This window comes from Polypterus senegalus, chromosome 10 (genome assembly GCF_016835505.1).
Source record: "Polypterus senegalus isolate Bchr_013 chromosome 10, ASM1683550v1, whole genome shotgun sequence".
NCBI classification, from domain to species: Eukaryota; Metazoa; Chordata; class Cladistia; order Polypteriformes; family Polypteridae; genus Polypterus; species Polypterus senegalus.
In genome coordinates this window covers 63,462,160-63,488,455 of record NC_053163.1, presented here as the reverse complement: position 1 = coordinate 63,488,455, position 26,296 = coordinate 63,462,160, and the positions used below count along the sequence as shown (strand labels likewise).

Below are 26,296 nucleotides of genomic sequence, written 5' to 3'. Positions count from 1 at the left end.
ATTTGCTAGATAATAGATAATGACACTTTGTTTGTTATGTTTTGTGTTAGACCAAAAATGATTTGTCTGTGTATCTTTCTGCATTTAAGCTCATTGATTATAAATGAACAGAATGAAAGTTTGAAGTAGGATTCAATTTGGAAAAGTAGCACTGCATCCTATAGATGACACTCAGAATAAAGGGAGGTAATAGCTTAGGAGAGAAGTGTGGACCACTGTTGGATATCCTTAGTGGCAGTTCTGAAAAGCAGTAGCTAGTGTGACATCAGGTAATAAAAATTTTTAAACCTTAGTCAGAAATCACACGTCAGATATTCCCATTATCAGAGGCACAAATGGAGAAAATGGACTAGGAAGTGCTGTCTTTGCGCAGTGTGAGGATAAAAGCAAATAAACATGATTACTGATGTATTGTTTTAACAGCACTGTGCCACAGAAAATAGGGCTGGTGCGCAGTTTTATTTTAAATAATACCATTTTCTTTTCTGTATTTATTATTTCTGTCTCTTGCTCATCATAGTATACTCCTTCATTAACTACAAAATTACTTAATGGTCAGCCCGACCATTTGTATAAACTCGTATTCACTCTGCAGATAGATCACAGGTGTCACCAAAAAATGTGCTGTTTTCGTGGGTAAAAGATATTGCATCCATTCATTTTCTAAACTTGCTTTTTCAAAGGCTACACATTCCTTGTACCAGATTGCGCATAATTGAAGTATATTGTTGGATTTTGCTTTAAAATTATCAATAAAAGTGGTATAAACCAAACACTGTTGTAGCTTGTCTTTTTCAACAAATTAACTAAACTTATAAAATACAGTATACAACAAAGCCATAAGAAAACTATAACAACATGCTACATTACAAGTGAATTGCTCTTATTAAAGGTACAGTTTTTACCATGATAACACAGACAGAGCTAGAAGCAACTAATACACTGTATGTACTAAGAGATCTCTGGTACTCTAATCAAAGGTGTCCAACTTGTAAAAACCGGTGTGTCATTGGAAACTTGTAATGTAATACTTTGTGAACTTTGATAAAACAAAGTTGTAAACAGAGTAAAATGCTGAGTATGCCTATAAAATAGAAACCCGAAAATGAAAGGAGCTACGGTTATGGTAGAGCTACCATACTATTAAGAAAGTAAGAAAACTATAAATGTGTTTTTGACTCAAAACTGTTAACAACAAATGAGCTAGATGGAGGTGAAAAGATTGAACATTATTGAGCATGGGAGAAATTTAAGCAGCACCATCACCAAAATATCAGGACATTTTTTTTGATTCAGCAGTAGCAGTAGTAATTTATCAGCTAATCCATGAGAGAAACCTGAGAATAAAATATGTCAGTAGTGTGTACTAGCAAGCAGTAAACAGCTACTAAGCAGAAGAATAGTGACCGGTTGTATCTCTTCTCACCCTCAACATACTTTCATCTCTGCACTGCCACAAATGTTTGTTTGTTAAGTTTTTAAAATTAACAATTAAGTTATCAATTGCAAACTACCTAATTTTAACAGAAACTGAACACTTAATTAAGAATTTATATATACAGTATATAACAAAACTCTGAACTGATACAATATAAAAGACATTAATTAATTACAGAGGGTTAATAAAGTTTAAATAGGTTAGTTTAGATGTTATTTTATGCCATCTGAACCTGCTATCTAGTGAATAAGTACTTTATAGCTGAGAATATTGTTTCCATTCTCTGTTTCTTTCTTTACTAAAATAGTTTTTATGTATCACTCTAAAATTTAAATTACTCAGTGTGTGTATTTGCACTATTGTCTATGTAGAGTTGTCTCTGGGTATTCCAATTTTGTTCTCATATCTCAAAGAAATGCACTTTGCATTAATTGGTGATTATAAAGTGGTCTGGTGCAAGTCCATTGTTGGTTACATGTACAGTAACTTTTATCTGTTGACAGCATAACATTATCTCCTACCTGTAAAACAATCATTTTATTAATGTGATTGACAAAACGATTTTCAAAATTTTGTCTCAGGCTCTCAAACTTGATTAATTGCTCGGCTACAGCTTGAAGCTTACGATGACCTGGAATGAAACAAATAGCAAAATGTGATATAACATAATGTAAGGAAATTAATCTGTTTCAAATAATTCATATTTCTGTTTTGTAGGTAATAACATAAAATTATAACATTAATTTGCACTATGTAGCATGTGAATTAAACATATTAGATTACTTAAATATAGGTCAAATTTTTGTTTTCTGCACAAGCTTTCTATACATAGCACTCCTTCTTATAACATTTTCACAATGTTGTGTTCTGCATTTCAGTCTACTCCATAATAAACACCATAATGTGATTCTGTTTACATTTTTATCACGATCTACTTATTAACCTTGTCAATCAAACATTATTTTCTTTATATTTTTACATACTATGCTTGTACTTTCTGGTCTCTGTATCACTTAACACAGTCAAACAAGTGCTGTTTCTCAGGGCTTCTTGTATAATATGAATACAATATTAAACTCCCTGTTGCATGTCTTTATCTATTCAAATGTAACTTCTACTGTTTTAGTTATAGTCGAGAATCTTACCCATGGCTAAAACTGGAAGGTCAAATTAATAATATGTTGAATTTATCTATGTTTAAATATAAAAGTATAATGAGTAACAGATTAAAAATAGCTTGCCTTAATTCTAGAAGTATCAGAAATAAAACAAATGAGGTGGAGTTGAATGTAAAGGAGAATAATAATGATTTTAAAGCAGTAACAGAAACCTGGCTAAATAACAAAGATGGGGATGAGTATAACATAGAGGGTACACATTTTTAGGAAAGATAGATAGAAGAACAGAATTTAAATGCAAGTCCTCCTTAGTTGGATGATGAGCCCCACCTTAGTCAGGACATGTGGCTCCATCTGGAAAGCATTAGAAAAAGAGGCCTTACTTTGGGAGTGTGTTATAGACCACCCAATGCAGACAATAATTTCAATGCCCATCTTTTTGGTAATGTTACAAAGGCAAGTTTACAGGGGGATATTATAGTCATGAGGGATTTTAACTACCTGAATATTAACTGGGATAACCTTGCAAATAGTGGAGCATAAGAGTTTTTTTGACGTAATCAGTGAATGTTTTTTGACACAGTATTTTAAAGCACCAATGCTGGGTGAAGTCTGTCTAGATTTATTATTTTGTTATAATCAGGATAGAATTGAGGATGTAGAGATGATTGAACCACTAGAGTCAAGTGACCATAATATAATTCAGCTCTAAGTGTTTTGGAACAGTGCAGCTGCTAAGACTAAAACTATTAAGTTTGACTTCGGTAAGGCAAATTTTGAAGAGATAAGACAAAGTCTAAGAAGGATAGATTTGGATAACCGTTTAAGTGCGGAGACAGCAGAGGCAGTTTAACAGGTTTAAAAATGCTTTACATATAATGCAGGACAAGTACATACCTAAACTTAGAATTAGTAGGAAGCTTAAAAAAAACTCTGTTGTGGGTTAATAAAGAGTTGAAAAAGAAGCTGCAAAGGGAAAAACATCCATATAAGGCATATACAGTAAGACTAGTAACTCAAATATGAACCGTAGGGCATATGAGAACATGAGGACAACCATTAAGAAAGATACTAGGGAGGCTAAAAGGCTGTTAGAGAGAAATATGGCAGATAAGATGAAAGACGACTCAAAGAGATTCATTCAGTATTTTAGTAGTGAAAGAACAGTCAAGGAGGAGGTTAAGTGCATCAAGAATAGTAAAGCAGAATTAAAAAATGCAGAGAAATAACAGATGCTCTTAGATCTTAACATGTGAGTAAGTGGATAAACTCCCACTGGTAAAAGGGACTACTAAGGAGGTACTGAGTGATTTGGAAATTGTAGAGGGAGAAGTACTGCTGACATTAAATAGGCTGAAATCAAACAAATCATCAGGACCAGATAATATTTACCCTCAAGTTATTAAGGAGACTAGCGAGTACATACCTGTATACAGTATTAACCATTGACACACACTTTTAGGAAGTCACTGTGCACTTTGGAAATTTCACAAAACTGAAAACTGACAAATATTATCCTATTATACCCATTAAGAGCTGTGTTTGGTGTACTCTCAGATGGGCTTAAAGTGGAGAAGGAGAAACAAATCATAACACACAATGGGAAGGTCTGAAGTCAGGAAGTCAGAATGTTAGGTTATATTGCGCAATTTGCAGAGTACAGTTCTAAGGAGGTTATGCTTAAGCTTCTTCATCAAATTCTTCCATGAGAACCCTGAATACAATGAGGACTGATTGAGGTAATTTATGTTAAGTAGAATGCCTAGAGGGGGCTGGGTGGTCTCATGGCCTGGAATCCCTGCAGATTTTTTTTTCTCTAGCCATCTGGAGTTTTTTTTTTTGTCGTCCCTGGCCAACTGACCTTACTTTTATTCTATGTTAATTAGTGTTCCCTAATTTTAATTATTTATTTTGTCTTTTTTCTTTTTCTTCATCATGTAAAGCACTTTGAGCTACACTGTTTGTATAGCTATATAAATAAATGTTGTTGTTGTTGTTTATAACACACTGGGGGGCCTCATCTGGAGTACTGTTTTCATATTTGGTCTCCAGGCTGCAAAAAAGACATAACAGCACTAAAAGAAGTCCAGAGAAGAGCGACTGGGCTGATTTCAGTGCTACAGGGGATGAATTATGAGGAAAACCTAAAACAGCTGAGTGACCCTTTTCAGTTTAATTAAAAGAACATGCAGAGGAGACATGATTGAAGATCATGAAGGGAATGAAGGGAATTAGTGTGGTGCATCAAGACTGTTATTTCAAAATGAGTTCATCAAGAACACAGGGGCACAATTGGAATTTGTAAAGGGTAAATTTCACACAAGCATTAGGAAGTTTTTCTTTACACAGATAACCACAGACAGCAGAACTTTCAAAACTAGACTTGATGTTATTAAGTGGATAGGAACAGAGAATGGCCTGTTCTTGTCTAGACTATGCTAACGTCTAATATTCTAATGTCAAATATTCATCTCTCTTGTTATTTTGCATATTTTGTAAACTAATTGAGTGTAAGGTGTAAACTTACCAGCAGTCAAGTTGGTGCTTGAGCAACCAGACAAAGCCTGCACTGCTTTTATGCAGAGTTCTAAATCTTTAGGGTCATCTAGATTTCCATTATTTAAAATCCATGCATGCTCTTCAGAGAGTGTCAAATTTTCCTGGAAAATGTACAGAAAGAAGTATCATCAACGGTACCTAATAAAGTGGTGAAAATGAATCCTATATCATTTTAGACATACCAGTCAAAAACAAAAGGTGATAATATGTTCTGGAGGTGATTAAAAAAGATAGTGAAAGATATTTAGTTTGCTTAAAATAAATTTAAAAACCTAGACTCATTTTATTTACGTATTTCACAAAGGTTTATAAGGATAAAAAATAACTTACTTTGACATGATTGTACAATTGAACCTAAAGAGGTGAATCTGTGGTGAATGAATATGAGGTGAAACTGTGTATGTCATTCTAATACACACATAACACATAAAGTAAAGATTTTATGACACTATGAGTGGGGAAGTGAGGAAAAAATAGTCTACTGGTTGTGTCCTGGCATTTCAGATTGATATGGAAATGTGTTACTGGTGCTTCAAAAACTTGTTAGTTCTAATGAGGGGATACATGCATTAAATCTATTACCATGGCATTTCGGCAAAATACAATTTAAAAAAAATACAGGTTAAATCTTTATATTTGTAATCAATAACGTCTTTAGTAAATGGTGCCTCATTCTTGCATTGTATTAGACTTTACCCCTTTCAATCCTAATAATATTTCTCTCTAAGTAATTGCTAAATTTTTCACTAATTTATTTATTTTTCAACCATCCTGTTAGTGTTAAAAGACTGAAATGTCTCTTTTAATTTTCTTTGTAACTGGTGCTGTATCATGTTCATACAGTATAGTTTACGGCTAGTAATGAAGCTATTTGTCCTGTATGCATTATACATCTGTTTTTTCTTCTGCAATTTATTTCTATGAAAATTAATAGATTATGTCATGAATTTGTCTTCCACTGTATGATGTATATGTTTAAATTTACCACATTGCTCTTTAACAGTTATACCTAATATTTCATCTTGTTTTTCTTTAAAGATTTTGCACCACCTGTTTAAATTCTTCCTCAGTTAAAATACATTTCGAAGTTGTAAGTTTTGTTTCCATGATCAGTAAAACTGTGTAATGATCACAATACACAATGAAGCAATGATTTCCTAATAGTTTTAAAACATATACTACTCTAAATATATAAAATCCTAAGCCTAAAAGTGCAACAATTTTGTGCAACGATTTTATGTCATGTTTTTTGTCACGCTTTAAATATATATGTTTGGTATCATTCTTTTCAGGATTTATCAAAATGATAATAATAATGTGGTGTTGTTAGATTTTCAGATTATTCTTGCAATTTTAAATTATAAACTAAAATATCAAGAAAGTCGTGGTTTTTATTTTTGATTGAGTAAACTTTCTTCCACAGGAACAACTATTAAAAAAAAATTATCTATTCATAACACCAATATTTGTATTTATGTGATTTAGTTAACTAAAGGTCGAGGTGCTGAAGGCAACAGGTGGTTTGGGCACTAAAGGTACCAGAGGGGCTTCCCTAGTGTGTATATATATATATATATATATATATATATAGTAAATTCAGTATTGATAATAATAAATCTGGACAGGTGTCTCCTCCCTTTGGTGTTTTGACCTACTTAGTTTAAAAACAATCATAAGAAAATGTGATGTTTCATACAAACAAGAGGAAACCACTCAGTCCATCATGTGTATGGTTTTGAAGTTTTGGTTTTGAAGTATAGTCTTTGGGAACCTTTGAGTCTGCAGATGTTTGCCCCATCCATTATCTGATTTTAATCATAGGCTTATGAACAGATCATGGACATATACTAAATAAATGTAAACTCTGACACTTTTCTGGATACCTTCTAAAGTAGAATTAACACCAGGATAAGAAGGTATACCTAAAATTAATTTAAAAGTAAACAAGATTATAACCTTGTTTATGTTGTGTCAAATCAAGAGTAATCTGCTGAAATGGTCTGATTAGTTTGCCTGTTTCTTCATAGTAAATTAACACAAACTTTTCAAGAGTATTACTAGCATTAATAATGATTTTTGTTTCTCATCGTGATGTTTTTAGTTAAAACCCTGAAATAAATATGCCATACCACCAAATATATCACTTCTTCATATAGCTTTTGATGATTTCTGTCAATAATCTGCAACTGGTGGATATTATCCATGTGCTCCTTAACAGTATGCAGGAGGTCTTCATGAGCACTCAGCTGTTTTTCAAGATGCTCTGACTCTTTAAGGGCTTCCTCAATCAATTGGACAATAAGGTGTACTTGCTTTTCTGAATTTATTATCTCTTTAAGATTTGCCTGCATAATAAAAGAAGAGAAAACAGTTTGAAACATAAGGCAAAGAAAACATAAAAGATTTTCTACAATTAATATTAGTTTTCTGTTCAATTCCCTTTTAATTATAATTTCTTTTCTGGGTGTCACATACATGCACAGTCTATGGGCCTAACTAAAGGTAAAATGCCGGGTCAGGGGTTGACAAAGTGCACTAATGTCTTTTCTCCCTCCTCTGCAGATCCCCAGAAAGAAAGACCAGCTAAATCCCAACCAGCTTCCACTTCTTCTCCAGACCATGCCCTCCTACTGACCTGACTTCTGCCTGTGCCCCGTTGGACCATCCTCTTCCTTCCCACCACTTACAAAGCCAGCCACTTGCCTTCCCCAGTCAGTCGCATTTTGGACTCAGTCCTTTGAGGTTTCTCTATCGAGAATCACTTCCTTAATTGACACTAATGACAATATAAGGGGTGAATCCCCAAACCTTTTTCCTGTCATTGTGTTTTCTTTTACAACTGTAATTATCCTTCAAATACTTTTGACAAATCTTCTATCCATATCACTACTCAGTTTGTCCAGCTCAGGACCACAGTTTTGGAACTGAAACTGAGAGCATCAGTCCATTACATGGAACACTAGTGTACACAGCAGTGTACACACTAGTTCTAAGATGCCAATTAACTTAACATGAATTTCTCTAGATGCAGATAATAAACTGCAATATCTGGATAAAAACACACAGACAAGGGTAGAATGTACAGACTCTACAGAAACAATAATTGAGTCTGATGTAAAAACCAAAGCCTCATGTATAAACGTTGCCTAAGCACACAAATATTGAGTATGCCTGTTTACAACTCTCACTTGAAGATGTATAAAAACTAAACTTGGGGTAAAGCTAAGCACAATTTCATGGTAGCCTCACACCTTTCTTATGCACTGTTCTGCTCAGTTTTGCAAACTGGTGGCACCCAGCGTCAAAGCAGTGCTGTTATTTCTGTCTTTTACATTTCCTTTTTCACATTCACATCCATGACGTGAGCATTATAAAATACTCAGAAATTAGTAGCAAATTTACAAATTGAATTCATTTGATTATAATCATTCCGTAACAATTTAATGGTGCAGAGAATGGCCTAACTATTTCAGGTACCATACTTGCTTTACTGTTGTTAGAAGACATTGCAAATGGAAGAATTAGAAGATGGTGCATATTTACAGATGATGATGACTGGCTTCTAAGTCGATTTCGATTTCCAAGTGCTATCCTATTGGAGTGGTGTGCTGAAGTGGTGCTGGCTTTACAAAGGCAGACTTTGAGGAATTGTGCTCTAACTGCTGCTTTAAAAGTTCTATCAACTCTTGGGTTTTTAGCCACAGGAGCTTCTCAACATGAACTTGCTGACCAATTAGTTATTTCACAAGCATCACTGAGTTACGCCATGCCAGCTGTATAGAATAGTATTATCTGCTTGTCATCCACATAGATAAGATTTCCTTACACTGTGGTTGAACTGGGAAACATTAAAGGGCAATGGTTTTTGCAAATGTAATCAGAGTGGCCAACTGCATGCACATTGCTATTGCAAAGTTGCTGAACAAGTTAGATCAGCCAGGGATGAATCACCAAAAGAATGAGCTGGCATTACATTGTCTATAGCAGGAGAGCCTAAAAAAAAGATTGTCCTGTCAAAATAAGAAACTCTTTCACCTTCTTGATGTGAATCATTTTTAAATTAAATGCTGCCAATAAGAAATAATAGAAATCACCGCGCTGCTTTCTATCTTTGACAAACTAACGTTTTATGGGGTGGAAAAAATGATCGCCTCTGACAGATACACTTTTTGAGTAGTGTGTGCGACCCACGAGTTTGAGTGTGTGTGTGTGTGTGTGTGTGTGTGTGTGTGTGTGTGTGTGTGTGTGCATGCATGTATGTGTGGGTGTGCGTGTGTTTCTGTTTGCATGTGTGTGGTTTTGTCAGTTTTACTATAAAAAACAGTTAAACACCCATTATTTGTGAAGCAGGGATATTCTGATCATTCTAATTCCTGATAAACATTCAGAAGAAACAGCACTATTCCAGTCTTTTCCTCCATAACATCCTTTCAGGAAACAGCCCTAATGTCCTTGCTGAAACAGATCGCCCTTTAATGAAATGCTGCCAATACGGAATAACAGAAATCACCGGGCGGCTTTCGGTCAATGATAAACCAGCGTCTCATGAGGTGAAAAAATGGGACGTACTGTGGTTGCGATCAATGCTTTCTGGTAACTCGGCTTTTGAGAAGAATCTGTCATGGGAGGGAGCGAGTGAGGCGGGTACAATGAGCCGGGGCGGGACGGAGCAGGGCAAGGATGCGGGTATCTGTGCGAGTGTTTTAAATAATGAAAGGAAAAAGTGCTTTGAAATCTCGGACCCCAACCAAGACGGCTTACGAAACAAAACATGACAGACAGGCATATGCTACTTGTATAAAATATGCACAATAATGACAACAGTGTTGAAGCAATGATGAAGCGAAAGGGAGATGCTAAACTTGGGTGGCTGCGTTGTGCCTGCCTGTAAATCCCAACTGATGTACAGTGGAACCTTGGTTTATGAGTAACTTGGTTTACGAGTGTTTTGCAAGACGAGCAAAAATTTTTAATAAAATTTGACTTGATAAACGAGCAATGTCCTGCAATACGAGTAGTATGGATACACTTTGTCTGCTGAGCGTTATGTGATCACAACTGAGCTGATGGTTCTTCTCTCTCTCCTTACAACTTTAGTAAAATTTACTGACAAATTTCAGAAAAAATCTTTAATTTGATATAATATTGTTTGGCAGCATTGTTAAATTTATATACATTTAAGTGGAACTACTATGGAAATGTTAGTTATGTTAAGGATGCATTACATATTTGTTAATGAAAATGGAAAATATGAAATTAGGAAAAATCCATCCAAGGGATTAATATTAATATTACTATACAGGTTTCTAGTAACATTAAATCAAAATATTTAATGTTTGATTTCTCCAGTGAGTAAAACAGATAACATATTTTAGATGCTTCATAAACAGGAAACGGTGGTTAGTTTTTCTTTTTTGTGTATTTATTTTCATCTTTTTAGGCACTCGACAGCTTCTCTAAAATTAAAAAAAAATCATAATTTGTTTGCATTTTTCCAGGAAAGTACTTCCTGAGATGGCCTTATTTGTTTTAATAAATATTAAATATCAATATAAGTAGACACAAAACAACAGACAATATGGACAAAATAATTGTGTTACAAAAAACAAAATGCTATTTTAACATGTGCATAGTGCAATATCTGCCAGCTAATTTCAATGTTGTATACTTTGATATATAGACAACATTTGATTCTTTCTAAAGGCAAGAATGGGTTTAGCCAAAAGTAATAATTATTAACCCTTTTGGGACAAGTAAAAGAATTAAAAAAAATTTTGCATGAGACCAGCAAAGTCAAACCACAGGCTGGACAAATAATTTTGAAGAGTAAAGCTGTGTTTCCGTTACCTAAAATACTTTCTAGCATCATTAAAATATAGTTGATGGTGCAAGAAATGATTAGTTAATGCTTAATTGGTTCAGTGGGTTAAAATTATGGCTTGTCAATTGCTTGTCTTTGGTATTTGAACATTATCTTTGCGTTTGCATGTGTTTCTCAATAGTTAGTGAAGGTTTCCTCCCACAATGTTAATTAAGAACCTCAAAAATTGTACATCTGTAAATTTTAAATAAAATTAAGTAAAATATAGTAAAATTAAGTAGAAATAAAAAAAGTACATCCTTTAACATGTTATCAGGAAAAAAAAAAACCTTTTGGTTGCACCCTATATATCTGTACCTTAATTTCATAATTTCATTCACGCTACTCACTCTTGTCTTTTGTGAGTTTTAAAGAAAATAGGAAAAGAAATATGAGAACATTATTCTGGTTTGACTTTTTAAAAGTACAATGCCATATAATTATATTTATTTCATGTATACATTATTAACAGCATGATAAATCTATCAGATTTGAATGCATTTTGTGCCTCATTGAAAATGGGTTGGATATTATGGGCCTAAACAGTATTGTAAAGTGAAAATTTTCTTAATAATATTTATCATTTACTTTTTATAGGTGTGTATGAATGGGCAGTATTTTGCCTTTGTTCACAGACCATTTAATTCAATATGGTGTCCTACAGGGCTCAGTACTGGGACCTTTACTGTTTTCACTTTATATGCTTCCACTGGGATCTATCATTAGGAAACATAATGTTAATTTTCACTCGTATGCAGATGATACCAAGTTATACCTTTCATTTAGATCAAATGAAGATGTTGTCTTTAATTAGTTGTGTTAGTGAATTAAAGGACTGGATGGATGAGAACTACTTGTCTTTAAACACAGATAAAACAGAAATGTTAATTGTTGGAGGGAATGACATTGATCACAACAATATTCTGTCATCATTTAACTCAGTTGGAATCACCATTAATTTTACTGAATCAGCCCGAAATCTTGGAGTTCTCTTTGACTCTAGCATGTCATTTAAAGCACATATTGCAAAGTTGTCCAAATCACGTTTCTTCCATCTTAAAAATGTTAGGAAATTAAATAAAAATAAAGAGGATTCTGAGAAATTAATTCATGCATTTATTTCTAGTAGGATTGACTACTGCATTGCGGTGTTCACTGGATGTTCAAAATGTTCTTTATACAGCCTCCAGTTAATCCAAAATGCTGCTGCAAGAATTATCACAAGAACAAGAAAGTACAAACTCATAACTCCAGTTCTTAAATCCTTACACTGGCTCCCGTTTAAGTTTAGGGCAGATTTCAAAATCCTCCTTTTAACATATAAAGCATTAAATGGCCAAGTTCCGGCTTACTTGTCTGAACTTACCATGACTTACAAACCAATGCGACAATTAAGATTTCAAGATGCCGGTCTACTTATGATTCCAAGAATTAATAAATAACAGTGGGAGGTCGAGCTTTTAGTTACAGGGCCCCTAAACTGTGGAATGGTCTGCCTGCTACAATAAGAAATGCCCCTTCGGTTTCAGCTTTTAAATCCCGGCTGAAGACTCACTACTTCAGTTTAGCATAACCTGACTAGAGCAGCTGATTAACTGTACATACTGCATCTCTGTTGTTAGTTATTAGAAATAAAACATAAGTAACATGATAGTTATAATTTGATACTAACCCTCACTTATTCTGTTTCTCTTCTCAGTACTCAAATGTGGCACTTGGTGCCATGGCCCACCTGCCAAGTTGTTGTGCCTGCTTATGGTAAAGTCATCCCTGATGGAGGATCGTTGGAATCATGGGAAAAAGAGGTCCTTTCATTGGATTGGCTGGCACAGCACTGTTTCAGCTGTGGAATGGCAAAATGGGGGAGGCAGTTTGATGGATGAGGTCTTCAGGATTATAAACAGATCCAAATCATATTATGTGATGTCATCCATTGTTAAATTCTGCTATGTTCTTCTAAAATTTTTATTTTTATTTTTATTTATGTATTTTTATACTGCAGCGTTTCTCAACCTTTAAGTATTTGCGACCTGAGTTTTCGTAACAGTTTTAATCACGCCCCTGCTAACATTTTTTTGAAATGTAGATGCATATTTTATTATACCTACTTAGCTTTTATCAACATTTATCTAACTCTATATTTATTGTTCTAGTATCAGAATGTAGTTTAAGTTAATTTGTTTTGGTTTCAACAGATGTTTTTTTCATATTTTTGATTCTTGTTTTCTTTTTTTTACATTTTTGCATCCCGCTTTTTGTTACTTCGTGCCCCCCTAGGTGGGCCCGCCCCACAGGTTGAGAACCACTGTTATACTGTATTGAGGTTTTGTTCTGTTCTGTGTATTGTATTGTATTGACCCCCTTCTTTTTGACACCCACTGTACGCCAAACCCACCTGTAAAGGGGTCTTTATTTGAACTGCCTTTCTTGAGGTTTCTTCCATTTTTTCCCTACTGGGGTTTTTTTTGGGAGTTTTTCCTTGTCTTCTTAGAGAGTCAAGGCTGGGGGGCTGTCAAGAGGCAGGGCCTGTTAAAACCCATTGCGGCACTCCTTGTGTGATTTTGGGTTATACAAAAATAAATTGTATTGTATTGTATTTAGAAAATGTAATCTCCTTGTCTATTGTACTTCCAATACTTCAAGAAAACCACCAGCAATGTACTTGTGAACAGAAATCAGATTAAACAAGCCTAATTACATTTCCTCTAACAGTCGTGAAAGGGTTGAAATAACTAATAATGACTCATATTAACTTTGTCCTTGAAGAGACTGTGATTTGAGATCATTTTGACTGAATGCCCTTCTTTGAAATAAGGATTGCTTTCAACATGAGGGTTATAAACAATCTTCTCATGGCTGCAGACTCAGGGCTACCAAGCTTTCTTATTTTGCTGGATCTAACTGCGGCTATTGATACTTTAGATCATGTCATTTTACTCTATTATTTGAAAGACATTGGAGTCTCTGGTACCCCATGTAAGTGGTTCTATAGTTATCTCACAGTTTGGCAGGAGTTTGTTGCTATTGGGAAACATCACTCAAAATCTAGCTGTTTTCCTTCTGGAGTTCCAGGGGTTTGTACTTGGCTCCATTTTAATTTTGATTTATTTGTTACCTTGGGATAAATCTGTTATGCTGATGATACTCAGATTTATCTCTAGACCACTCTGAGTGCCCTTGTTCCACAAACTCAAGCCACTTGTTGTCTTTATGATATTCAGCACTGGATAAATAATAATCACTTGCAGTTAAATAGCAATATGTAGGAGGTTATACATACTTGCATGCTCTTCTTGTCAAGTGGAAAGGGCCAGTGTACCAGCAAAAACATACAGTACCAGTATTGATGGTCACTTCATTCCTGTTTTCTCCTTCGTTACACATCTTAGGGTTAAATTTGATTCTACACTTTCATTTTAAAGTCACATTTCACTTTAGTCCAGAACTTACAAGATATATCAAGAATTAGGCCTTTTCTATGAATTCATGATGCTAAGAAGTTAGTTGCTTTAATCACATCTTGTCCGCACTATCGTAATTCTGTTTGTTGGCCTTCCAGGAAAGACCATTGCGAGGTTACAGTATGTCCAAAACAGTCTGCACGTGTTTTAATAAAAACTCAAACATTCATTCATATAACTCCAGCTTTATCGTCTTAGCACTGATTGAAGAAGTGATCCATTTTACGATCCGGCTCCTATTTTACAAATATAGATGGGACAATGGCAGTAATATCTTTGAGACTTGTTTACCACATCAGTTAATTCTTTGCATTCTGTGTGTTCCATAGGTGATAATGTGGACAATGGGAGACAAGGCCTGTTATTCCTTTGGTCTTCGCCTATAGAACAAGCTCCTGCAATCTGTCTTGTCTGAAGCTCTTTGACAGTGACTATTTTTAGAAGAATTTAAAGACTAATTTGTTTCAATGTGCTTTTGATATTCTGTAATAACTAATATAGAGTAGTACAGAGTTTTAAATAGTATTATTCTTTGTATTTATTGCTTTATTTAGCTTGAGTGTAAAACACCTAGAATTAACTATGTCAACTATCTCAACTTTTGTAACGACATCCACAGTACAAGGAGTAGACAACGTATAAAAAAACATGGCAACAAAACCCTATACATAGAGATATTAAATCCCAGAGCCACTCAAGCCTGCTGCCTCATGTCAAGACGGAAGCACATTTTGCTAATGATGCAGCCAAAACACCGTAACAATCCTGTCAGCCTTGGGCTAATCAGCAACAAATAAGGTGCATACATGATCTGACATTTCAGTCAATATAAACAGCCAAAACTGTCAGCTGTTTCTTACTTTTTCAGCTTGGTCTGGACATGGGGGTACAGTGACTGTTGCCTTATACTATAGCTCCAGAAGACTTTTTTTTCCCTGGCCACACCTGTTTTTCTCCCATATATCAAACACATTTAATTTACTGTAGGTAGATCAAAATAAATTTTCTGAAGAGATGTAAACAGAGGTTTCTTGTACCAAAAAGTTGAATGAATATTTCACATTGGGTATTCTAAGGAGTTCACATGCTTCTGTGAGACTAGCATGATGTTTAAAGTGATACAAAAAGGGACAGGGTGTCAATGGGTACATTACAACTCCACATACAGTACTCTGTAGTGTAGATACTTTTTCAGTTTGAACTGACTGGACAATTTCTCATAAACATTTATGGATATATTACTTTCTTTTAACAGAATTGTTTATTTTAATAGAGGTAACCATACCTTAATGTACTAGCAGTACTAAGCTCAATTCAGAAGCCAGCACTGGAAAGAGTCCAAAAATATTTAACACCAACAAAATTGTTTTTTACATACTTGTGTAATATTTTAAATTAAAGTATTCAGTCAGTCAGTCATTGTCCAACCTGCTATATCCTAATACAGGGGTCTGCTAGAGCCAATCCCAGCCAGAACAGGGCGCAAGGCAGGAACAAACCCCAGGCAGGGCGCCAGCCCACCACAGGGCACACACACACACACACACAAAGCTCACACTAGGGACAATTTAGGATCACCAGTGCACCTAACCTGCATGTCTTTGGACTGTGGGAGGAAACCAGAGCACCCGGATGAAACCCACGCAGACACGGGGAGAACATGCAAACTCCATGCAGGGAGGACCCGGGAAGTGAACTCAGGTCTCCTAACTGCGAGGCAGCAGCGCTACCACTGCGCCACCGTGAAAAAAATAATAATAATAATAATAGCCTATCATGCTACATTGTTGTACATAAGAAAAAAAAACAAAATCAGCATAATATATGGAATACTGTTTTGCATATTGTGTGTTTTTATTCTGAGAGTTAAAGAGAGAGAGAGAGTTTTGGGAGAACTGCTTTTCCTCCTAAAGCACAAAGAAGCGCAGTTAGACTGACTGGAGAATTAAGTGCGTAAGTGTACTTGAGCGTGCCCTGTCATGGGCATAGGCCCAAATACAGGCATGTTTATTTCTTTATACATGCTGGTAAATTCCTCCGCCTCTCCACAGCACTCTACTGGAAAAAACTGTTTGCAAAAAACAGATGAATGGAAGAAAGTTATTTTGAAATGGCACTTGGTTTGAGAATCACAGTGGTACAGTGGTGGTGCCTCACAGCCATAGGGAAAATAGCTGTATTCTTGTGATGAGGAAATGTATGATGAACAAAACAATACTCTTCATCTTTATGTGGATTTTCATAAACTCCCTGTGTCTGTATGAGATTTATCAGAGCACTCCAATAATAGAAAAAAAATATTCTGAAGAAACAATATGAATTTAAAAGAAAATACAATTTTGGATTAAAAAAATATCTCTAAAATTAGAGGTACATTTTTGACGTACAATTATAAAATAAAAATTAAAAACTAGAGACAGGCTTCATTTACAAAATGTGATTAAATGTGGTGTAAAGAATACTGTTTTCATGAAAAAGTAAACCTGACCCCCGGTTTAAATCCTGTTCTTATTTACTGCTGTAGGTTTGTGGTTTTACTCTTGTTCTAACAGAAGCATACACATTCATTTCCTGTTTTTCTTTCCATTTCCACTTCTGATAAGCTTTTTTTTTTTTACAGAAACAACTATTTTAAAATAAACTTACATAAATGAATAAAATGTGTTTTTTCAGTAATGTATAACACTCCATATATAGTGTGTTTTTATACCAGAACTCTTTTCAAAGGGTGTGTCTTATGTGCATCTCAGAGCTGTTCACGAACTTAAATGTTTTCTGTAAAAATATTTCAAAGTGAAAAAGAACAGTATATCAAGAATAATAAAAATTAATTATTCTGAAGTATTTTTTCTTCAACACATCTGTTGTTCATAAAATTACATCCATGCAGCTTCTGAACCAGCGTAATGCAATTGTAAGGTTTTTACAGTACTACTTCATTTATTTATTATAACCTTCCCCTCAAACAATGAGCACAAAGTGTATATCATCTCTAGATATGGGATTAATGTATCCACAAAATTTGATTGCAATATCCTATTAAAGACGTGATAATGTTTTTGTCAAACTGAACAAACTATGTGATTTAGCAGATGAACTAATTCAACCAATAACATACGTACTAAATGATATTACATTCATGTCCGCTCTATTAGTTGGTGAAGAAAGATTTTTAAAATAACATACACATTGTAGAAGACAGAAAGCTGTAATACTAAGAAGCTGTGAAAATGAATATTTTATCATCAAGACAAAATACACATGGGAAGAAATAAAAAGAATGTGAAACAGAATAAAAAATAACCATAATCCTGGTTATTCTTTGGGCCTATCTTTACAGGTCTTGAACTGTTGTCTGCATGTGGGATGGCTTGCAGATCTAAAAGACCTGCAAATACTCAATCATTTATTTTTTCTTCAATATCTGACTTTAATTACACCATGCAGTCAAGCTCTAGTAACACCCACATGCTGACTGTAAGCTCAATGGAGCACTGATTGGAATACATTTAAGCTGTACACAGATTCAGAGGTCAGGAATGCCCTCTGGAAACCTTGGAGTGGTGCTTCTAAAGCTACAAGAGTTCAATATTGCTTCAGGACTAATGCTTTCTAAATGATTTAAGCAACCCATAATAGGTAACATGGGAACATTAATTTATTATGGATTATTTATTTGAAGCCCCATGGCTCTAGGGCTTCCATTTTAAATTTCCTCTAATCAACTTCAGCATCTGCCACTGCCTGCTCACATTGTTCCATAAGCTTCACAAGATCTGTGGCCTCTTTAAGATTAAAAGATGGCCCGTTCTTATAGTATGTAGCATCAGCCTTTTGAAACCTTATCTGAAATTGACCTGTCACCTCATTAAAAATAATTTTCATTAAGGCATAGGCTGCTGTAAATGCTAGGTGAACATTGACATTGTGAAGGAAGATGAAAATGCAATATTAGTGAAAGTTGTGCCATTAACAGCCTATGTGTGCAAAATATTTAAAGTAATAAGAAAACTTTAGCAATGATTATATAATACCTGATCGAGAACTTGCAAGTCTGTCGTTAGCATTTGCACAAACGCCTCAGAGTCAGCCACTGCCTGCTCACATTGATCCATGAGCTTCTCAAGATCTGTGGTCTCTTTAGTTAACAGTTCTTGATATCTTTCATATTCTTCTTGCCTGTCTGATTCTCCAGTTTCTCCACTTTCTGGATCCTGAGTTTCTGGTACAAGGTCTGAAATGTTTAATTCAAGCACAATTAATTCTGTAATATTCTAAAAATAGCAATTACTCTTAATAACACCTATCAAAGTTAGGTATAGTAAAAATCCTAAAACATTCTCTATGGCTTCAAAATTAGTGACTTTTAAATGTACTTTTTATAGAAATATACTAAAGTATAGGTTTTATATTTTTACTATTTTTATATTGGGTCACATGTGATTGGCTTTGGTGAACTCTGCACATATTCATTGTGTAAAAACACTTATTTTATTGTCCACATAAATATAGTTTTAGTTGTATTAACTGTTCTGTTTAGATATGGAATTTCTGGAAGTAGCTCATAGGTGTAAGGGGTGAGTTTGTAAACTCTGAAAATTATAATAAAGAGATATGTCTGAATCCAATACAGACAATACAATCAAAATCATAAGAGTCTTCTGCCTCACTCTTGATTCTGAGTGTTTATGAAAGATGCAATACTCATTTTTAATTCAATTCAATAACTCCATCATGGACGACAAGCTGTAGTGGTGTTTTTAAGTGATATCCAAAACAATGTACAGAGTTTTAAAGAGTTACTAATAATTTGTGGTTCTCAACCTCAAACAACATATTTGGATAACACCTAATAGATAAACGCTTGTCTACAAGATATTGCTGATTTTTTGTGTCAGTTAATGAAAATAATTCCCCAATACCGTTAAAAATAACTTTTGCCTTTGCTGACTGACAGAGCCCTCATTAGGTTCAATTTGGCCATTTCAAATGCTTTGGTTACCACTGGTGACAAAAAGTAGCCTGATGGTTTCCAAAGGGGATCTTTATATTGATAGGAAACCAATCATTTCTTCCATAAGGAACATGCCTAATTCTGAATATGGAGTTTGGGGCTGCACAAAGAAGTTCTCAGTGTTGCACAGTAGGGTTATCATCTGTCCCAAAAGGGTTGCAAATGGATTTTAAAGGAAAATATTTCAGATAAGACCAGTAGATCTTTTCAACTACCCTTTCTGTTCTGAAATCCTTAAAGCAATGCCTCCTGCTTCTCAATGAACTGGGTACAACCTTAACAAGAAGTATCTTGGTTAGTCCTTAACCTCTGACATACTAGCACTTAACCTGCATCTCCAAATGACAAAGAAATGTGGGTCTATACTTTCCAACTTAAAGGCACCATTTCACCTCCAGGATTCATAGCAAAATTTGACTTGATGCTACTACAGCTATTTCTGCATTTAACTTTCAAATTTAAACTTTTTTATCTTAGGATCCATTTCTTCAACTGGAACACTGACGTGGAGGACTTTAAAGTCAAAATCAATATACTGTGATTAGTATAAATTACAAACTCCATACCCTCCTGGACATGTCTACTTTTTCAACAGCCCATACTACACATAGAAATTCATTTTTTGAAACTGAATAAGTTCATCATCACCTAAAACCCTTACATCTTGTTGCTGAACTTCCTTCCTTTGAGTTAACATTACCATTTTCCTACATTGTTTGTATGTACAGTATATGGAAATGAAAAGGCAAGTTAAAGGCAGGTTGTATGAGGACAGGTAGTGATGTGAACATCTGTTTAAGCTTATTTATACTTTCCTGACATTACCTGATCCATTTACACTCAGTCTCTTTCTTATTGAGGTGACAAAGTTCAGTTGAGATGTTAGCAAAGCCTGAAATAAACTTACCATTGTTTTCAAAATGAATATTAATCATCTGTAAATGCAAACACTGTCGTATTTAGTTGATGCTTGTCTTTCCCTGGACCATGCCGGTTCCTCCCTCAGACTGTGGTGCATTAATGTGTACAAGATCCCTGTGTCAATCATTGTGTCACCTGACCAACACCTGATGTAGTGGTATACTGATACAGTCAAGAATGTTGGCTTACTCTACAACATTGTGACTATTGCTTCTGGTTGGCCTTTCTGCATTTTTCATTAGCTTCATTTACTTACTTCTCTTGCTACTTGCCTGTTTAACTTTAAGCCAGTGATCTTTTTGATGCTGCCTAATCCTCACTTGACAGTGATCATATTTTATTAAAAAGTCTCCTAAAGAAGCCATGATTGCCCCCTCAGATCACTGTACAACACAGGTTGCATACATTTAAAATATCTGCAAATTCTTTTTCTTCTGGCAAGTCCAAATTACAACTACTGATATAGAGCACTATACAGTGGAACCTCGGTTCACGAACGTCTCTGACCACTTACAAATTGGGTTACGACCAAAAAGTTCGCCAAACTTTTGCATCTGTTCACAACCACACACTTGGTTGACGAACAAGCCAGTTTCCCTTCCTCGTTTGTACGCATCAATGATTTCTGCACATGTTGCATTGTTCTCGGTCAGACGTGCATGCTGGCACGTGCGTGCTTTCGCTGTGAACTCTTTGTGTTCTACTTCGTTTCCCTTCCAGTTCTTACGCGCCGATAAGTTCCTCAAGTGTTCTGTCTCTCCCTGTGTATTGTTTCGCTGTGAACTCTTTGTTCTCTACAGTATTTTATGTGCTTTTGCATTAATTTTGCAGTTAACCATGGCTTCTAAGCAAGTGAAGAGTGTTGAGAAGAAAGGTTCAAAGAAAATTTAAATCGAATTAAAGAAAAATTATTGAAAAGTATGAGCGTGGTCTTCATGTTACTGATCTTGCCGCCGAGTACAAGAAGTCAGAATCTACGATTTCGACTATTCTAAAGCAGAAAGAGGTCATTAAAGCAGCAGATGTTGCAAAAGGAGTCACAGTGTTAACCAGGCAGAGGCCTCAAGTGCTGGAAGAGGTGGAAAAACTGTTGCTAGTGTGGTGAGAAGCAACTTGCAGGGGATAGCGTAAGCAAAGATTCCTGGCAATTTGCTGCAAAACTATCCTTCTACGAGTGGTGAAAGTGAGGAATTTAAAGCCAGTAGAGGATGGTTTGAAAAGTTTCACAAGAGAAGTGGCATTCATAGTGTGGTAAGGCATGGAGAGGCTGCTTGTTCCAATGCTGAAGCTGCAAAAGAATTTGTGAAATATTTCACAAAATTAGTGGGGGACAAAGGCTTCATCCCGCAACAAGTGTTCAACTGCGATGAGACTAGATTGTTCTGGAAGAGGATGCCGAAGAGGATCTACATTACCCAGGAAGAGAAGGCTATGCCCGGCCATAAACCAATGAAGGACAGTTTAACCATTTTGCTGTGCGCTAACGCTAGTGGAGACGTAAAAATCAAGCCGCTACTCTTTTATCAATTTGAGAACCCTCATGCTTTCAAGCAGCACAATATAAACAAAGCCATACTGCCCGTAATGTGGAGGGCAAACACGAAGGGTTGGGTCACAAGGACTTTGTTTTTGGAATAGCTGCACGAGGCTTTCACTCCCGCCATGAAGCGATATCTTGAAGAGAATAATGTGCCTAAAAAATGCTTTCTTCTGATGGACAATGCACCGGCACACCCTCCAAATTTGGTTGACGATATGGTCAAGGAGTATGACTTTATTAAGGTCATGTTCCTTCACCCCAACACGACTCCTCTTCTGCAGCCCATGGACCAGCAGGTTATTTAAAATTTTAAGAAGCTGTACACCAAAGGACTATTCGCCAGCAGAACTCCAGCAGGAGCAGCATAGGTTGCTCACCGAGGAGCAGTCCTCAGAGGAAGAAGAGGAAAGGGTGGTTATAAAAAGTGATGCGATAAAAGCCATCATGGAAAAATGGAACAAGTGCCAGGATTTTTTTGAGAAGAACCACCCTAACAAAGCAGTTACAAACAGAGTGATCAACATAATGAACGACAATGCCGTCTCGCATTTCCGAAAAATTTGCATGCATAGGAAAAGGCATGTCACATTAGACCGCTATTTCGCGAAGTCTGATAAACAGCTAAAAACACAAGAAACCCAAGAAATCACAAGAGAGAAAACACCTGAAGGAGAACATCCCTCCATCGCAGAGCCAGACTCTTCCTCAAAACTGTAACCTCCTCTCCACCCAGTTCCTCCTCACTTTCTTCATGCCAGAACTCAACTCGTGCAAGGTTAGTTTTCATAGTTGTTTATGGTTAGTTTTTGTATTACGGATTTTTTAAATGTTCATTTTTTCCCCTGTGCTTAAAACTCATTAAAAAAAAGTGTTTACAGCAAGCAGTTTGTAGTGTGAATTATTGCAATATTACTTTTCTTGGATGTTTATTAAATTATGGATTTTTCAAATTTTCATTTTTTTCCCCGTGTTTAAAACTTATTAAAAAAAAAATTACTTCGGGTCACGTCCAAAGTTTTGGAATGAATTACGGTCATGACCCAAGGTTCCACTGTATTTGTAAATATAATCACATATACACTGTTTTGGGACCTGAACCACCATTATTAATTTCTCTTCAGTATCAGAATGCTAATAAAAAATGTCCAATCTGTGCAATTGCTTCAAATGGCTAACCACCAACTCCTGATCATGGATCTCTCTGACAGAAATGCCTCAAACCACTCCATGAAAAGCAATACATCATGATTGGATTTTTTGATTTGGCAAACTCAGAAAAGCCCATTTTAAATACAGTTCTTGGTTTAGTTAAAAATATACAATTGTACACATCTGCCTCTCTTGATGAGGTGCAGTAGATTGGGGACAGTGACTTAATTGTATACTTATTTCCTGCATTTCATTATTACTCTTTTAAGTGGTGATCGCATCTCTACAAACATGGTTATGGACTGTTCCAGACATGTAAACCAATCTTTTACACAATGTTATAGTTTTCTTTAAGCAGTGTGTAGCATTTCCTTCCTCAGTATTGTACTCTCATGTTAAAGATCCGAATATAAGTCACAATAATCAAAAATAGCTTCAGTATGAGGTATAAGCACACCCCTTGGCTAGTTGCCTATTGAACTTACAGATGGAATGTGAGCTTTAGTAAGAGCTGAAATGGCAGAGATAAAGAGAAAAAAGAGAGAGGTAGAGAAAAAAGTAAGTGAGTGTAAGTTGAGCAATCGAGAGAGTTAATTGAGTGTTGGGTGCACTGTATTTTTGGCCACCGCATTTTATAAACAGGGTCTAGTTTCAAGTTAGTTGACAATTGTTCTGGGAAAATAAATAGATCACAGGAGATTGGAAAAATGTTGGCACGAACAGGTACTACCAGTAAAAAACATTTCCTCTATAATTAAAGGGTGGCCTGGTTAATCTTTACATAGTGTAAATGAGAAGTAAAACAGCATGGTAAAACATCTGGGGCATATGAAAAAGGATAGTAGTACAAACTGATGTACTCTCACTAGCTTGAAATTGAGTTTACCTGCTAGGTGTCAATGTTATCACTATGGGCCTGTGTGACGATGTGGGTTCTGGCTCCACGCTCCCATCTGATATTTGGAAGCCCAACACCGTCGATAATGTCACTGAGATGAGCTAGACAATGAGACAACATTTGAGCAAGGGGATGGTTCAAAAAGGTGCATAGTGCTTTTATTAAAATGAAATCCAAACAAAACAGGTGTTCAAAATAAACTGCAGTGCTTTCATAAAGTTTAATAAATAATCCATAAAAAGAACATGGAGATAAAATCAATAAATAGAAAAAAACAATCCTTTAAAACGAGGTTAAAACAACGCTGGAAGCAATCCTTTAAAAACACAAAGTCCGGTGTCTTTTTACCTGGCAGCTCCCCTGCTTCTCCCATTGGGCTTTGCAACCTTCCGAAACCTGTCTTTGCTGTGGCGAGCCAACCTTCTCTCGGTCACTCCTGCTCCAAACAATCGCTCAGCAGGAGCGACCACTACCCTCGGCCCTCAGGTGCCGGCCAAACACCTCACTTGGGCTCGCCTCTCCCAGCTGCTCGTACACAGAGTGAGCCTGCGCTTGCTTACTCTCCTTCTTTCTCTCAACCGGCTTTCTCACTCCTGCTTCCTGCCTTCTTCTCTGCAACCTCCATCTTTCTTTTTCTTTTTTTTTCTTCTTCCTTTGATCTTTCTTTTTCTCCCCCTCTATCCGACTTGCGCTTCTTTTTATATAGCGAGGGGCCATAGCAGCTGCAGCACATTAGCCACGGGAACAATCACGGATGTTTCTTACTGAAACCTGGCTTAGTAAATATGACACTGTTCCCCTAGCTGAGGCGTCACCAGATGGATACTCGTTCCTTCATAAGTCTAGAGATTCTGGTCGAGGAGGAGGCCTTGGAATAATTCATTGTAACAAATTGCAAATCACTCCTAAAAATTTAGGCAACTTTACATCCTTTGAGGCATTCATTGTAAATATTAAAACAGATTCCAACACAATTATAGTGCTAGTCTACAGACCACCAGGGCCATATTCATTGTTCATGACTGAATTTAGCAACCTTCTGTATGATTCGGCTATAAATTATGATCACGTAGTTCTGATGGGGGATTTTAATGTACACATTGATGTGGAAACTGACACTTTTAGCAAATGTTTTACTTATTTGTTAAATTCAGTATGATTTTGTCAGATTGTCAAAGGTCCAACTCATAATCATAACCATACATTAGATTTAATTATAACTTACAAAGTTGAAATTCTAAATTTAAATATTACTCCATTAAATGTAGTTATTTCCGATCACTTCTTAATTACATTTGATTTAGTCCTGCCCTTGCCAACGCATTTACAGATTAAAACAAAGACAGTGTGACATCGTAGATTATAATTCTGCTTCAAAATTTATAGATACCTTGAGTAAGTCGAGTGTAATTGTAGAAAACCATTTAGATCAGTTAACATCAGATGTAAACATGGAAAACAATTTAGATCAGCTAATATCACATTATAATGTGACCTTGAGAGATGCTCTGGACACAGTGGCTCCCTAAAAACAAAAGTGATCAAAGCACATAGAAACTCTCCCTGGTTTAATGAAAATACTCGAGCTCTTAAATTAGAGTGTTGAAAACTGGAGCGCAGATGGAGAACAACAAAGCTACATGTCTTTCAAATTGCATGTACAGAGAGTGTAAATAAATATAAAAAAAGCCCTCTTTAAAGCTCGCTCAGAATACTATTCTACATTAATAGATAGCAATAATAAAAATCCTAGGGTACTTTTTAGAGCAGTGGCTAAATTAACAAATGGCAACAGACCCTGCCGCACATTGCATTCAGCACTTTAGTAATTTTAATCCTGTAACTCACCAGGAAGTCTTAACTTTAATTACTAAAATGAAGCTCACTACTTGTTCCCTAGATCCAGTGCCAACAAAACTAGTAATAAGTGCAATGGATGTTCTTGCAGCGCCTATTCTAACCGTTATCAATAGTTCATTACTGCATGGCACCGTACCTGATGCACTAAAAGTGTCAGTCATTAAACCTTTACTTAAAAAGTCAGACCTATTTCAAATTTACCATTTCTCTCTAAAATACTAGAAAAAGTAGTCGCCAGTCAGCTTCAGTCACACCTTACGCGTTACAATTTACTTGAGAAATTCCAGTCTGGCTTTCGCACTGGTCATAGTACAGAAACGGCACTAACACGGGTTGTAAATGACATTCTGATATCCTCTGATGAAGGAAATTCCACTGTAATTATGTTGTTGGACTTAAGTGCAGCATTTGACACCATTGGCCATTCTATTTTACTGCACAGGCTACAGGCCCCGTGCTTGCTTGGTTCAGTTCTTAT

General features: G+C 35.7%; 1 protein-coding gene across 4 annotated transcripts in view; it reads right to left on the bottom strand.

Annotated features, from left to right (window-relative positions):
* LOC120537148 (exocyst complex component 1-like) overlaps positions 1 to 26,296 on the bottom strand; it is a 91,481-nt gene that overhangs the window by 42,621 nt on the left and 22,564 nt on the right. For all 4 annotated transcript variants that reach the window (XM_039765854.1, XM_039765853.1, XM_039765852.1 and 1 more), the window contains exons 4-7: positions 18,471 to 18,670; positions 7,245 to 7,460; positions 5,084 to 5,216; positions 1,960 to 2,069 (exon numbers count right to left, since the gene is read on the bottom strand). In XM_039765854.1, the coding sequence (XP_039621788.1) occupies positions 1,960 to 2,069; positions 5,084 to 5,216; positions 7,245 to 7,460; positions 18,471 to 18,670 (659 nt within the window). The remainder of the gene's footprint in view (positions 1 to 1,959; positions 2,070 to 5,083; positions 5,217 to 7,244; positions 7,461 to 18,470; positions 18,671 to 26,296) is intronic.